The sequence below is a fragment of the Emydura macquarii genome, unplaced genomic scaffold, assembly GCF_026122565.2.
Source record: "Emydura macquarii macquarii isolate MOO-44397 ecotype Brisbane River unplaced genomic scaffold, CSIRO-AGI_Emac_v2 contig_2897, whole genome shotgun sequence".
Taxonomy (NCBI): domain Eukaryota; kingdom Metazoa; phylum Chordata; order Testudines; family Chelidae; genus Emydura; species Emydura macquarii.
Window position 1 is genome coordinate 49,352,011 of NW_027133034.1, and position 15,488 is coordinate 49,367,498.

The following is a 15,488-nucleotide window of genomic DNA, read 5'->3' on the forward strand; positions in this document are numbered from 1 at the left end:
TGACTTGCTTTGTGCTAGTAACTCTAACATCCAGTTTTCTCTCAGCAATGCTCTGAAGCACCAATAGCTTCATCATATTAACAGTACCTTTCTTTGTTCAGCTTAATAAACATCAGACCATAGAAAATTATTCAACATGGAGAAAGCACAGACCACTTATTAACAAATGGAAGCAACCCTAAAACAGAATAAGTAGTCTTGCTAAACCTAAAAGTATATTTAATCTGCCCTTTTTTTGGGATGGATTACTGCAGAGAAAAATTGACATACAAAAAAGCTCATCTTAAAAGTTGAAGAGAAATTCAGAGAGGGATAGATGTGTTAGGTGTCTAAAACTGAAACTGCTAAGCTTGAAGTGACATTTGCCTATACTGCACTATATCATCCATAGGAGCAACTCTAGTCAGAATTTTAGGCAAGGCACTTGAATTTGTCTTAACTGCACATGTGCTTAGTAAGGGCGTTCTTTAAGAGTTCTGTGATTCATCAGTGAAGTGCTGATGCTGCTGTATAGTGCATGTTGCTATCAATTGTGGGCACAGAAGCATCTGTCTCATCTGTATCTTTCATTTGGAGAATCTAGCCTGTTTATTTTAATAATTGTAAATGGTATATCATAGAATTGGGATGAAGTGAAATTTATTTACTGTGATTTAATTTTCTTTTTCTGGCTTGGGCAGTATGCTGGCTGCACCAATGACTGATCAATATGGGAAAATTTTACAAATACAGAATTCTGTCTACTATCTTTTTTGTATAGTGTTTTTCATCCAAAGTATTCTTGCAAACTGTAGAGGTCATTTTACCCACCACAGAAGTGCAGACACCTCTGGGGTGCAATCGAACTTCTTGGCAGCATGTAGCAATACTACAGTGCAGTTTTTAAAACTGAAAATGAGTGGAGACTGCACTGGGTGAACTTGTTACTTTTTGTTCAGGTAATGGCCAAATCCTTACTAAGGATTGGAGACATATTGTGCAATGTGCTGTACAAACACAAGTCCTTGGCTTCAGCTGTCTTACAATTCAAAAGACACAAATGGATGAAAGCTTGGTGATGAGGAATAACATGCAAACAAATAAGCATGACTGGAATGGTTTTGTTAATTACAGGTGGTGGCAGTTGGGTTTTTGTTTTTGTTGTTTTAAGTAGGCAGAATGTAATTACAGGACTTACTATTTGGCCAGGAGACTAAGTTTCATAGGATCTTAGGACTAAATTTTCAGAAGACTATACAGGAAATTACCTCTGCAGTCTTGTTAATAGTACCCACGTATATTGGAGAAGTTATCCTTTGATGGTAAGGACTTGAATTTTTACCAAAAAAGGGAGGCTGGTGATGGGAACTGTAGATAATGGAATAAAGAGAACCCCAGCTGGAAGGCTGACTACTTGTTCTCTTGGTATTTACCTGAAGAATTGGTTGCTGGGGAGTTTTCTTTCCTCCACTTACCACCCCCCCCCCCATCCCCCAAAGAAGGGGGGGATGAGGTGGGAGGAGGGCATCATTAAGCTCTTCATGTCCCTTCAGATAAATAATGTGAAGAATCTAATAAATCAAAGAGGAAAAGTGTGAATAATAGGATACTGTGTGATCCATGGAATATGCCATTTGCTGTGTCGGAGGAAATTTTCCCCAAGACTTTTTATTAAAAAAACAAAACGTATCTTAAAATGTCATGGTTTTTACATTGTTAATGGATTTTTTTTACTTGGTGTGGTAAGATTACTTCTGTATTTGACACGTTTCTCAGTGAAGTCCCTATAAAGATCATTTTCTCAACTGCAGCAGTTCGTTTTTGTTTTCAGTAAAATGGCTTGAGGGTCACCTTTAATCGTGTAACTTGACCTGGTTTTTCTGTTTACAGCTATTGTGGATGATGAAAGGCTTTCAGCGGAAGAAATGGATGAGAGGAGGCGTCAGAACATTGCTTATGAGTATTTATGCCACCTAGAGGAAGCAAAAAGGTAAATAAATTAAAATGTACTCTAAAAATATCTCGAATACTTTTAATTTTAGTTGCAATCTCAAGATTATAGCTCTGAAAAAATTTCCTGAATGACTCAGTCTTATTTAGTCACTGATTTGAAATTGTATAGCATCTTAAATAGTACCAAGAATCTTGTGGTGGTGAGGTTTTGGCTTTTATAGTTCAGCCAGAAAGTAGTTTTTATGAAGTAGAGAGAAATAATAAAAATCTTTGGATAAACTGTAGTGGTCATTTTAAATGAACAGAAGGGATAGGCACTAAAGTGTAACTGTGGAATACTGGCAGCATGGGGCAAAAGGGTTTTATTAACTACATGCAAACATGTCTTTTCCCAAGCTCTGATCTCTTGAAGTGACAGTACAAGATACCACACGAATTGATTCTCAGAATAGGATTATCGCTCTTGAGTACTCTGATTAGCAGTGAAATAGTGGTGACATCTGCATCTGTTTATGCTCTGCAAGAATAAGGTTAAAACAGAACCTTAGATTCTGGAGCGCAAGTTAGCAGCCTCTAGCAGAAAGTACAAGTCCTGTGAACCACAACAAACAGGCCAGTGTGACCCTGCTGATCAGAGTTCAGGACTCTAGTCGTGACACTCAGTGCTGTGCAGGGTATGCATTGCTACATGCTGCGGAGAAAGGCAGGCTGTGCCCACGCTGTGGTGTGTAACTTATAGGTGGTGGTGAAGAGGCTCTGGCAGTGGGGAGCCTTTCTCTTCTGCCTCCCCCTTGCTGGAGCCTTTCACTGATGTCCAAGACTTCACTGCAGTGGGGAAGGGGTCTGGCAGCTGTATATTACACTGCTAAAAATAGCAGTGTAGATGTGGAAGGCACTTTTTGGGCATTTAGTGAGCTTTATATAGGGTATGTACACTAGGGTCCTGGCGTGTCTGTACTCTACTTGCTTAAGCAGTGCCTCACTAGCTACACTCCTGTTTCTACCTGAGTTAGCTGGGCGGGTAATGTCCCAGCAGCAGGTAGTGTAGAGCTACCCTCTGAAAAGCATGTGGCAGCTCATTACCAGAGACTTGTAAGGCTGCAGCCCTCTCACTCCTAAAACAATGGAAAAGCTGCAGATGCAGTGGCAACAGAAGTCCAACCTTAACCCAAGCAGGGTGTTTCTGTTCAGGGTTGGGTGCTTTGTGCTGCTGCCATGGAACCCAGAGCCAATTCTCAAAGTTCTGCAAAGTAAATGACCCAGAAATTAACATAAAGGGGGGGAATTGCTCTTTGACGTTACTGAATGTACGAGATCACTGTGCTCTGGATCTTTAATGTTTTTGGTTAAACTTTGCTTCTACTTTCTGGAAAAACACTTGAATGCTAATATTTTTCAGCATTAGTACATTTTATTGAAAGTAAATCTGGGTCTTGTCAGTCAATGAAGTTTTTGTGGAGGTGGAAAAATAAGTGCTCACACTCTGTATAACTAAATACCTGTCTGAGAACTCAACACCAATGCTCAGCCACTGCTGTTGCAGAACCAAGAAAGATATTAAAATTGTTTAAAGATAGGGCTATACCTCAGACGCCCGCAGGACCATTTTACTGCTTTTTCTCTACAGCTCCAGCAACAATAGCAAATACTCTGCTGCAATAAAGAAGTAGTATTTGTGCAAATACAACATGTTCTATTTTGGCCAGTTCTGAGAGGCATGGTAAAAGAGTTAAAGTGCCATAAAAGATTTGGGCACAGTATGGCTGTTGATATATAGAAGATTTATACAGTACTGTAGCAGTGTTTTCTTTACTGGTAGTGTGGGCCAATTTTTTTTTTTTTTGCATTGTTCATATATAAAATGCTGTCATAGCAGCTGTGCGTTTCAAAATGCCAGAGTTAATTAAAAGGTGAATGTGTACTTTCAGCTGCTCTTTAAAATCAATGTTTGCACACTTCTTGTGCCACCACTTTAATAAGAGAAATCTTCCTGTGTTGAACCTGAAAGAGGAATCTCTTGTTATTGGTGGCTGTACTTCTGTAAATAATGCCTTCTGTAGTAGGTGCTGTGTCTCTATGCTACATGAGTAACAGAATAAGAAATTGTTTTTTTTTTTTTTTGTTTTTTTTAAACATAATCAGCAGACTTGAAGTATCTACAGCAATCAGCAGTGTTTCAATAGGGTTTTATATTTGATATTCAAACACATTTTTTCCATTGAGTTATGCTATTAAAAAATAGCTGCCACCTGCTGATGGCAAATGTAAATCATAAATTGTTCAATTCACAACTTTTTTTGTCCTCAAAATGTCAGTAATGTGGAACTGATCTAAGGAAAATATTTTCCCACACTGCTGAAAAATATTTTCAAGTGTCTCTCTTAAATTTATCAAAGCAGTAAAATTGAGATTAAAACTGCCAGACTGCCATTTCTCACCTTTCTTTTCTTCCTTCAAGCATTGTAGTATGGGTGCATAAAATGTAAGCACACTTGAGAGAAAGCAGAAAGAGAGGTTTATCAGGTGAGACTTGCAAAATCCTACAGTGTAAAATGGCAGGCATCTTAAGACTAGTGTTAAATTCCTGTACATAAAGAGCAGTATCTGTATCATAAGATTTCTTAGTAAATGTGCTATACTTGTCCTGCAAAGAACATAGAAATTGTGCTGTAAATTTTTTTAATCTGATGAAGTTAATTGAAATAGTGAAAAACTCTGCCAAAGAGCATTAATGGTATTCTCCTTGTAATACCTACAATTTTATAGACACCATCTTGAATTTGGCTTTCATTTGTGCTCGTCTTTCCACAGAGCTGTGTCCAATAACTGTCTCGGTATGGACAATAACATAGATTTGAGTTTTGGTAGCTGTCTTTTGGAATTGTGGTGTGTTGCATATTACAAACTTAACACATGCTACCATGGTTGGCTGTGGGGATAAATTCGTCCATGGAATAAGCTGGCACTGCTCCTGTTCACTTGATGGAAATTATACCCACTTAGGTTAGGGCTGAATTTGATCCATAACATCTTTTTTATCAATTTTCATTCTGGAGGTATCCTTTGTAGTTATGTAGTTAAAATGGATCTCTGGTTGCAAATTTAAATCTTGTTGTTTTTGCTTTCCTTTCTCTTCCCATTTTAATAGGAGCAGCTTGCTCCTATGAAGAGTTGTACACTATAGGATAGGCAGACTTTTTTTTTCCTGAAGTTTCGCAAATATAGGAAAATAGTTTTGAAGTGTTTCTATTCAAGATAAATTAGGTTTTAAGTGTTTTGGATATGAAATGGTCATTGATGATGATGTTGGCTAGGTCACAGTCGGCAAAGCAGCAGTGTAAAAATGTACACAGTTTAATGTGCTTAAAAGATCAAGCACTGAAGTGCTTAACTAGTTCAGGTATATAATGGTGTGATTATCTGGCTTGTTATGCAGGACCTCAGACTATAGAATTTCCCTGAACTAATTCCTGTCTGAACTAAAGGATATCTTTCAGAAAACTCACCTTGATTTAAAAATTGCTAGCGATAGAAAATCCATCCCAGTCATTGCTGGTATGTCACTTAACCTCACTTTAATTTAAAAAAAAAAAAAAAAAAAAAAAAAAAAAAGCCTCATTTCCTGTCTGAATTTGTCCAATTTGCATCTTGTTATACCTTGGCCTGCTAGATTAAAGAGCCATTATTAAATATTTGCTCCCCATATAGATACTTCCAAACTGTGATCAATTCACCTCTTCTTCTTCTTTGTTAGAGTCAAGGAGCTTAATCTGAACCGATTATCATTGGAAAGCAATCTTCCAATTCTTTACTCATCCTCATGGCTTTTCTCTGAACCCTCTCCAGTTTATCAACATCCTTGAATTGTGAATACCAGAACTAAAAACGGTATTCCAGTTGTGGTTGCACCAGGGCTAAATACAGAGGTGTAAATATACTCCTTACTGTGCTACTAGAGATTCTCTTGTTTATGCATCCGAGGATTACGATGCCCCTTTTGGCCACGGCATCATAGTGGGAGCTCATGTTCAACTGCCTAGATACCATGATTCCCAAGTATTTTTCAGTCATCGCCTCCCAGGATTTAGTCCCCCATCCAGTAAGTATGGCCTGCATTCTTGCTAGATTTGTCTTCACATTTGGCAGTGCTGAAGTACATACTGTTTGTGTACACCCAGTTTACCAAGTGATCCAGATTGCTCCATATCAGCTGATCTGTCCTCTTCATTATTTATCACTCCTGCAATTGTTGTCTCATCTGCATATTTTATCAGTGATCATTTGATTTCTTCTAGGTTTGTTGATAAAAATGTTAAATAGCCTAGGGCCAAGAACCAATCCCTGAAGGACCCCACTAGAAATATATCTGCTTAAGGATGTTTCATGGCCTACAATTGCATTTTGAGACTGTCATTTAGCCAGATTTTAATGCATTTAATATGGACCATGTTGATTTTTTTATCCTTCTAGCTTTTCATCAGAATATCATGCATTACCAAGTCAAATGCCTCATAGAAGTCTAAATATATTACATCAACACTTGCTAGTGCCTTTATCAACCAAGCTTGTAATCATATTTTTTAAAAAACCCTTCGTTGTACAGGATCTATTTTCCATAAGCCCATGCTGATGGACATTGATTATAGTACCTTTCTTTAATTCCTTATTTGTAGTCTCATATCAGCCCCTCCATTATTTTACTTGATTGCTGTCAAAGTGGCATGCCTATAATTATTGGGGTCATTCCATTTATTCTTCTTAAATATTAGCCCATCTGTAAGATTAGTTGTTTAAGTCTGACTCTCCATTTTGTGCACTGAATGGATCCTATTACACCCAACATTAAACTGAGGTGGCCTAGTGATTCATCTCGAGTCATGAACAGCGCAGATGTTGCAATTTCTGCACATCATGGAGCAAGGTTCTGCATTGGCTCTGAGCACCAGTGTGAGAAAGGGATTTGGGGGCTGAAATGAGGGCTCAGGTCTGGACAGTAGACTAGCATCTTGTGACTCCCCTTAATAGCTCTCCAGAGTAGGCAGTTCATAGAGGGCTGCTAGTACTGTTGAGTCTGGTGGCAATTATGAAGTGGCTGTGCACTGCTTCATGTTCTGGCTCAGATTTGGAAGGATTTCATTGTTTTTCCCCCTCATCCTCAGTGTAGGTTCCCCTGCAAAGCTCAACTATTTGGGTTTTGCACTGGGAATTGGCATTTGGCCCTTAATCAGCTCAGTAGAAAATAAGAACAACCAAGACTAACTATATACAATATTTGCATAGGAGAAGGTTCCATAGCACTTCCTAACATCTGTACTTGTTGACTTTGACCTTGAGAATGGGTGTGAATACATCCTAAACAAAGGTGACTTGAACAGCTCTAAGCTTGAATTTTCGTAAAGATTTAAACACCTCTTCCAGAGCAGACCATAGAGATAGTTAGGAACAACAGAATAGCTAACATGAAGTATCTCCATTTCATAATTTACTTTTAAAGGTCACTTTTTTATTTCAAAGACTTGATTTTTAAGGGCATTAACACATTTTGTAATAGCAGATTGTTCCTGGGTTGGTGATAGTCTTGGTGGCACTTATTTAGTGTTTTTAGTGATTTAGAGTCATGTATCTGTAACACCTTGATCAAGCTGGAGGAGTGACTCTTCCTACTTTTAGTCCATTTGAAACTAGGAGTGCTGACATGAGACTTCATTGTTGAATCATTTATAGGTTCACTTTACAGCTTTATGGAGAATTATAGTGTTATAGTACTTAATATAATTGTTATGTACTAGCATACATCAGTGGCCCAGTTGTAATGTTGTGTACTGTAATTTGGAAGACCTGGATTCAGATATTAGTTCTCATTGCCTACCTCTGGGGTAATTAGGGCTTGTTAGATAATGGAATGAGTGCTCTGGTCTGGGAGTGGGTGGGGTGAGGGGTGGAGAAACAGTAAATCTGTGGTCTTGCAAACTGAGCTCACTAAGCAATTCAGGTATAGTATTTGATGTTGCTATCCCATTCCTGACTAGAAGTAAGGTGCCTGTAGTATAGTAATCCCCCTTGCTCTGATGAGGATGGAAGAGCACAGTGTGAAGTTCAGTGCAGATACTTTTCAAACCCTGGTTGATGATTAAACTCCCATAGTGAGTATTTCTCTGTGGTGAGTTCAGGCACCAACTGCAGCATCTAAGCTTGTCATCTTTTAAAAAAAAAAAAAAAATAGTTCACATTTGGATTAAGTGTAAGTCAGTGCTGGGGTGTCTGCAGACAAATTGCTCCAGTGCTGCTGCTGCATTTAGCTGTCAAGCTGCAGCTGACTGATACATGTCAGTTTTCATTGGAGTATTCCAGAAACTTGGAGCACTAGTGAAACTGACACTGCTATTTCACTCTGCTGCTGTTGATGAAGGATAGTGCCTATGCATGCTTCCAGTGCTGCTTATTTGCTCAAGAGGAGGAACCAAAAGCAGAGGCTGAGAAAGAGCTAGAATAACTGAGAGCTAACCACTTGCCTTCTCCACCTCACCCTTCTGAGCAGTGAGGAAGCTGTGGGTGCGGTGTGGAAAGGGAGGAGACATAATACTCACAGAAGGAGGGAGGGAGAAGGGGTGCCACGGATCTGACACAAGTTTAGCCAGAGGCTAAGACAAAAGGAGCCACTGAGTAAGATTTCTGGGCATTGCCTTGGTGTTTAGCTTCTCACCTGCGTGATGCCCCTGCACAGTGGGTGCCGCCCATCTTTCAGATCTGCTGTTACCTAACTGCAAGAAGACTAAACTTTATATCTCTTTTGGTTAAAATGTATCAGCCCTGTGTGAGAGCTGTGAATGGCCAGAGGAGTAGGAGGAAGAGTGTGATGGGAAGTTTAAAAGTATACAAGGGACAGATTTTTCTGAGGAGGGGAAGTAAGAGGATGCATGGGAGAGGGCAGAGAACACAATGTAGGAAAAAGACAGTTTAAGTAGGAGAGAGGGAGGAAGGAAGGAATAGTGAGAACAGCAACCATAACTAAGGCCCTTTTAGGTTGCAGTTCCATTTTGTCTGATAAATTCCTGGGATATTGTAGTGTTTGTTACAAAAATTAAACAGGTGAAAATCCATGCAAAAAATAACTTTACAATTTTCTGGATAATATCAGGATTAATATTGGGAGGGCAGGAAGAAAGCAACAAATAGAGAAAACTAAGAGTATTGAAATTAGAAGGACTTTAATGCTGTTAGTTTCATGAACTGTACACTAATAGTAGATACAGACATGCATGTGTGTAGATTCCACTATATGACTTGACTTTTTAAGAGACCGAGGATATGAATAATAAGTTACCTTACAGTTGAACCTAATGTATTCCATTTTCTTAATATAACTATATTTTCTTGTATTTGGGTGTTCCAAAATTTGGGGAAACGCAGTAAAACTGAATGTAGTGTTTTTGTTTTTTTGTAAAATGCAGGAATTTTTATTTAAAAATCAATCAGCTGAAAACAAAGGGTCTTCAGTGTAAACCAGGAAAAGAGAAACCTGAGAGAGGGGAATGTTTTTCCGTACAAGGCAGCCTAATAATCCTCCATTTTAAAAAAAGATGAGACTGACTGACTGTACCAGACACCTACTAGCCAGAGTGAAAAATGGGGATGTTGAACATCCTCCCTGCTCCCTCACAGCCAAACCCCCTAGAAGTTAAAGGAGTCAAACAATGAAGTACTGTTTAATGGGTACTGTAGTTAGTTGAAACATTGTCAACTTTCTGTTTGTAAGTGTAAATTACTATATCTCTTGCTTGTTTTATTCATGTTCTCTCCTCTCTTTATAGTGGAGATCTTAGTGCTGAAATTTTCAGCATATTTAAATACATTCCTTACATGATCTAAAGATTCTGTAATACTGTTGATATATCTTTATTCAAAGCATGTTGGGTGGGAAAGAACTTCAGTTGTCAGCTCTTCCTAGGCTGAGTTTGTAGTTAAGTGGTTAAGTAGTTTGTAGTTAAGTGTAGTTAAGTGGGACTAGATTCATGAACTGGGGTTTGTGGATTTTAGCCAGATGCCTGAAAACAGTAAATGCACAGCATAAGGAAGCATCTCCATGCAGCCATTAATCTGGAGTCTTGCCCTTGTTTCAGCTTTGTCCATTTCCAAAGCAGAGAATATGAAAAGAGAAATGTGAGACTGTTTTCTAAACTTCAGCAGTTGGATAAGAAAAACGCACATGATATGACATTTCTTGTGAGAACATGGCAGGCCCTTTTTAAAAGGGACCGAAACATACAAATGACATGAATTTTAAGTAGTGAAACTTTTTTTATTGCACTTCGACTTCTGTTTCCTCTGCTGCTGAGTTGAACCTGCTAGAGGTAGTAAATCTCAACTTTCTTGTTAGCCTAATATCAAGGACTGTGAAATGAAAAAGTAATGACACTTATCTGGGAGACTACAGCTTTGCTGCAGCCTTGGTGATCTGAAGTAAAATGATGTGTAATCTCTGCATGTTTCTGATGTGTTCAATGTCTCATTACCAAGTTGACTTTAAAAAAAATAAAATAAATTGTTGCTTTGTGTCCTCTTAAAACAGACTTTGATCTGCTGTCACTAAATAAATATACCTGTATCATACATTCCATTTCAATATTTATTCCCAACTTCTCGAGGTCAAAGTGGTATCACATGAGGATGACTTATTGAAGTACTGATTGAGTAAGAGATAAAGAGCAGGAAAAAAAAAAAGTACACATTAATTAGTACAGATGTTTTTAAGACTCTATAGTGCCCTCCGCTAAAATATAGGTAAACATTTGGGTGTGACCTTATAAATAAAATATTGGAAATCTTTTCTGGATAGGTGTCAAAGGCTTTACTTCCCTATGGATGATGATCAGATCCATTAGTTAGCTGTACTCCAGATATAGATTTCTCAGTTGTGGGTGAATCATACTACGGTGTAGTTAATGTTTTTACAAATAGTTTGCTATGGATAGGTCTACACAGCCTGCAGGAGCAAACTTCCCAGCTCGGGTTGATAGACTTGCATAGTGAGGCTCACGCTAGCATGCTTTTTAATTTGGGGGGTGGAGGGGTGGAATGCATAGACAGTTGCTTTGAAACAGCAGCTCTAAAGCTTAAATTGCCCTTTCATGTCAGTGGATCTTAAAATATTATGGACATCTGGATTAAATGTCAACATTGTGAATTATTTCACTGATCATCAAAGTATCGGGGAGAGGGGAGGGTACTATGTTAGAGCTATCCATCAGTTTCCCAAAGTGTGGAGCATGCCCCCTCGGGTGCATGGAAGAACTAGTGATTTTTGAGGATGTGGAAGACGTATAAATGTGCAGGTGTTTTCAATACCACCATGTATTAATAAGATGACATAACTGGGTTTGATTTCATGGGGGTTTGAGGCCTCTGCAAAAAAACCGCTTAAGCATAGGAATAATCCCACAGACTGCCATGAGACTACATGCATGTTCAAATTCCTTGCTGAATTGGGGCCAAAATATAGGTCATAGCTTCTCAACCTGTGGTACGCATACCCCTGGGGGTTCGGGAGACATAGGCTGGGGGGGAGGGAGAGGAGAGGAGAGAAGGGGAGGCGGGCAGCAGTTGCCGACTTCTGGGGAAGCCTGGCGGCGGCAGCAGCCCACTTCCCGCCCAGTCACAGCTCCTAGCTGGGAGGCGGGTGGCAGCCCCCTACTTCCTGCCAGGTCACAGCAGGTGTGTGGCAGTCCCTGGCTTCTGGCAAAGCTGGGCGGCAGCAGCCCACTTCCTGTCCAGTCACAGCTCCCAGCTGGGAGGCAGGTGGTAGCCACCAGCTTCTGGGGGAGGTGGGCGGCAGCCCCCACTTCCCACCAGGTCGTAGCTGAGAGGCAGGCGGCAGCTGACTGCTTTTCAGGGAGGCAGGCAGTAGCTCCCCACTTCCCGCCTGGTTACAGCTCCCAGCTAGGAGGCAGGCGGCAGCCACTAGCTTCTGGGGGAGGCGGGCGGCAGCCCCCGGCTTCCTGCCAGGTCCCAGGTGGGAGCTCAGTGGCAGCCTCCTGCATCTTGTCAGCTGGGCGGGCAAGTGGGTGGCAGTCACCCACACCCCGGCTCCAAGCCAAGGGGACAGCTTCCAGCACCCCGGCTTGAAGATGGGCAGCAGCTGCCTGCCCACATCCCTGGGTCCCAGCCAGCACAGAAGCCTCCTCTGCCCCAGCTTGGATTGGGTGGCAGTCACCCACCTCCCAGGCTCGCAGCTAGGCAGCAGCCACCTGCAATTTGCCTAGGTGGCAGCCCCCCTACTGGCTCAAAGCCCAGTGCCCAGAAAATGTGTTAATTTCACTGCTCTATGACAGCCCCAGATTTTACCAGTTGCCTCTTTTCCTGTCTCTCTCACCCTCCTTCCCTGTCTCTCTGTCTCACCCCTTCCTCCTCTCAAATCTATGGCAAAAAATTTGGCGTGGCACTTCATGTTCCCTAGCATTGGCATGCTGCTCAAAGTCTCCTAGCTTTGGCCAACATCACCTCTAGCCCAGGTACATACTTGAGTTGTGCACCTCTGGTGTAAAGGTGGTAACCCTACCCACACTAGATTTGACATCTGTCATATCACAGCCTTATATACTCAGCCCTTCTTCCAACATATGGCTCACATTTGTCTGTAAATACAAAATCCTGTGGAATATAGAGTGTTGGAGTCCTTATTAAAATTTTCAGACGTTAGGGGGTACTTTCTTCTTAAAAGGTTGAGAAACACTGATCTAGATATTTAACAGTTTAGGGGGTTTTTTGGGTTGGTGAATTTAGATGAGTGCAGAAAGCAAATATTGATCTCCTGTAATTAAAGGTTTTTCCACTTAATGCCATTTTTGATCAGGGTGATTTGTCAAGCTCCAGCGATGATCCTACATTTTGAAGTCACACTCTAGTGACCATGTGTTTGAAAAGAATGCAGAGGGCTGCCATTACTTAAAGGCATTGCTTTAAATTGTCTCCAAGAAAATGTGATAGGACTTTCAAAAAAGTCCTAAAAGATAGCAGTTGGTTTCTGACAAGTTCAGGGGTAAGTTTGTAAAATTTCTTTTAAGATACGAACTCTGAACTTCAAAAGCCATTTAATATTTAACTGCTAAACAAACTGCATTCAATACTTCTGACCCTTGCGAATGTAAAAAAAGATACCCATGTTTCATTTGAAACAGAATTTTCTGAAGGTGGTGCATGCATAACATATTCTGATTAGCCTATTTCAAGGCTGTACAAGAACAGTCTGTCTCCAGAGGAACCTTAAAGCTTTTATCAAGGCATTGCCTAGCAGGTGCTTTTGTAACCCGACTACTAGAAGACAGTTAATTATTAATAGCTGGTTAGGTGCAAGCTGTGGTGCCATTCCCATAACTCAGTAGGATGTTAAGTAGATAATTGATTATTACAAAGTCATCTCTCATGCTACTTACACTTCATTTCCCCACCAAACTGCTGTATTATAATTGAAAGGTTCTTGTATCAAGAACTTTAAGTTTTGGTAGGTTTGCCTTCATGTTTTGGATTTCCAGATAACTTTTCAGTGGGTAAGGGTGTGCGTGCATGCATGTACCACATTGGCTCAAGTTCCTTATCAGCCTCACAGATGGCTGCTGACTTCATCTTTCTGATTATTCGGAATCTTCTCTCCCAAAAGTTAAAATTGGTATGAAATTTCTTCATTTGCAGTAGAATTAGTTAATAGCTCATCTGGAGGGTACAGTGCATGAGAAAAACAAAGTATAGTGTACAGTAACATCAGCCTTTCTTCCCCAGAGTAGGAAAAGCCAAATATAATTTGTCAGCTCCTATGGGAGAAACAGAAGTAGGGGGGATGGCAGAGTAGGACACACAAGAATTGCCGAAGTGGGTCAGACCATTGCCCCATCTGGTCCAATGTCCTGCTGCTGACAGTTGTCAGTATGAGATGCTTCAGCGGAAGGGGGGAGCGGAAATTATTTTCCTGTGGGGAAAGACTTTTTCCGCCCAATCCCCAGAAATGAGAGATTAGTGTATGTCCAGAAACATGAGGGTTTATATCCCTTCCAAAATTACTGTTCCAAGCCTTGGTATTCTTGTTGGACATGTAAATGTCTTTGTCTTTTTTCAAACCTTGTTAAGCTCTGGGCTAGTGGAACTCTGTCCACCTATGCACTGTGTGCAGATAGATCCTTTTTTTTTTTTTTTTTTCCCCAGTTTCAAATTTATCACTTTTCAGTTTCATTGAATATCCTTTTTTCTCGTACTGGGAGGTAAATGAAGTTCCTGATCTCCTTTCTCTCTCAACATTATTCCATATAGATTTATCGTGTCTCTTCATAATCAATGCAATGTTAATTTCTAGGAAGCTTTGGTGTGTCTGCAATATGCTACAGTATTTTTCCTCTGCTGGCCCACACAACCTGAAAAGATAAGAAATTACCTTAATGAAAAATCGCTTATTCTGCATGTGCCAGAAGTCTGTGTAATACTTGTATGAATTAGAGGAATTGGAGAAATTGCAGCAGCTGTAGGAGACGTACAGTGTAGAGGGAAGAATGAAGAAACTAAGGCTTGATATACACCACCAACTTACAGTGCAGTATTTCCATTAATGACAAGAGTTGGTTTTTGGCAAGTTCAGGGGGTAAGTTTGTATAATTCCTTTTAAGATACTCTCTCAACTTCAAAAGCTATCAATATTTAACTGCCTCTCCCTTTGGCGTAGGTAACATCTTCACTAAACTGCACCACTGCAGTGCTGTAAATGTAGACAAACCTGAAGTGCTGACAGAGTAGCAAACTACCAATGGGCCACTGTGTCACAACTCTTGTCGGGCCTTCCTGACATACTCACTACACCTAACACACTGTCATTACATTGCATGCCGCCTTGTGTGTGTGTGTGTCTGTGTGCGTGTGTGAGATTAGAAAACTAATAATTCACTAATGACTGATGTGATTGTGGGGAGGGAGGCATACGAAGAGTTATGGATACATTTTAGAAGTATGTTCTTAAACTGTGATTGAGCAATGCATAAGCCCAGTCTGCCCTAGACAAAAGAGTGTGTATTTGTCTAACCAGGCAGGAACATTGAAGGCAGACTTTTTTTATATAAAAGGGCAAACAAAACCATCAACTGAAACTCTTAAAAGACGGGGCCTGAACCTCAACTCTTGAGTTATTGAATCAGCTGAATCACTGTACAATATTACTGCATTAAAAAAAGTGTATTATCCAGTAAGGTCATTTCTAATTGCTGACACACTAGTGATCAATATCATTGTGAAATATATGTATGTATTTAACAATATAGGAGGAACTAGTAATACTAACTGTTGTTACACTTTCTAAAGTCTGTGACCAAACAATAGGAAACAGGTTTCCCCCAGACAGGCGGAAAGGCAGCTATCTATCTGTCTACCATTAAATTAAGCAAGGTGTGACCAAAAACCATGGAAGCCTGGTTTACATATGAGTCAGCAGGGGAATAAGAAGTCCACAGAAAGGGAAGAACGGCATGAGATCATCCTGAGTATGGGGAGAAACAATGCATTTGGGAAGATAAAGGGGCGAGAAG

General features: G+C 40.2%; 1 protein-coding gene across 1 annotated transcript in view; it reads left to right on the forward strand.

Moving 5' to 3' along the window:
• Positions 1-15,488, forward strand: part of IQGAP2 (IQ motif containing GTPase activating protein 2) — a 188,352-nt gene that overhangs the window by 34,596 nt on the left and 138,268 nt on the right. Inside the window, exon 2 of the mRNA XM_067568807.1 lies at positions 1,870-1,969. Coding sequence (XP_067424908.1) covers positions 1,870-1,969 — 100 coding nt within the window. The remainder of the gene's footprint in view (positions 1-1,869; positions 1,970-15,488) is intronic.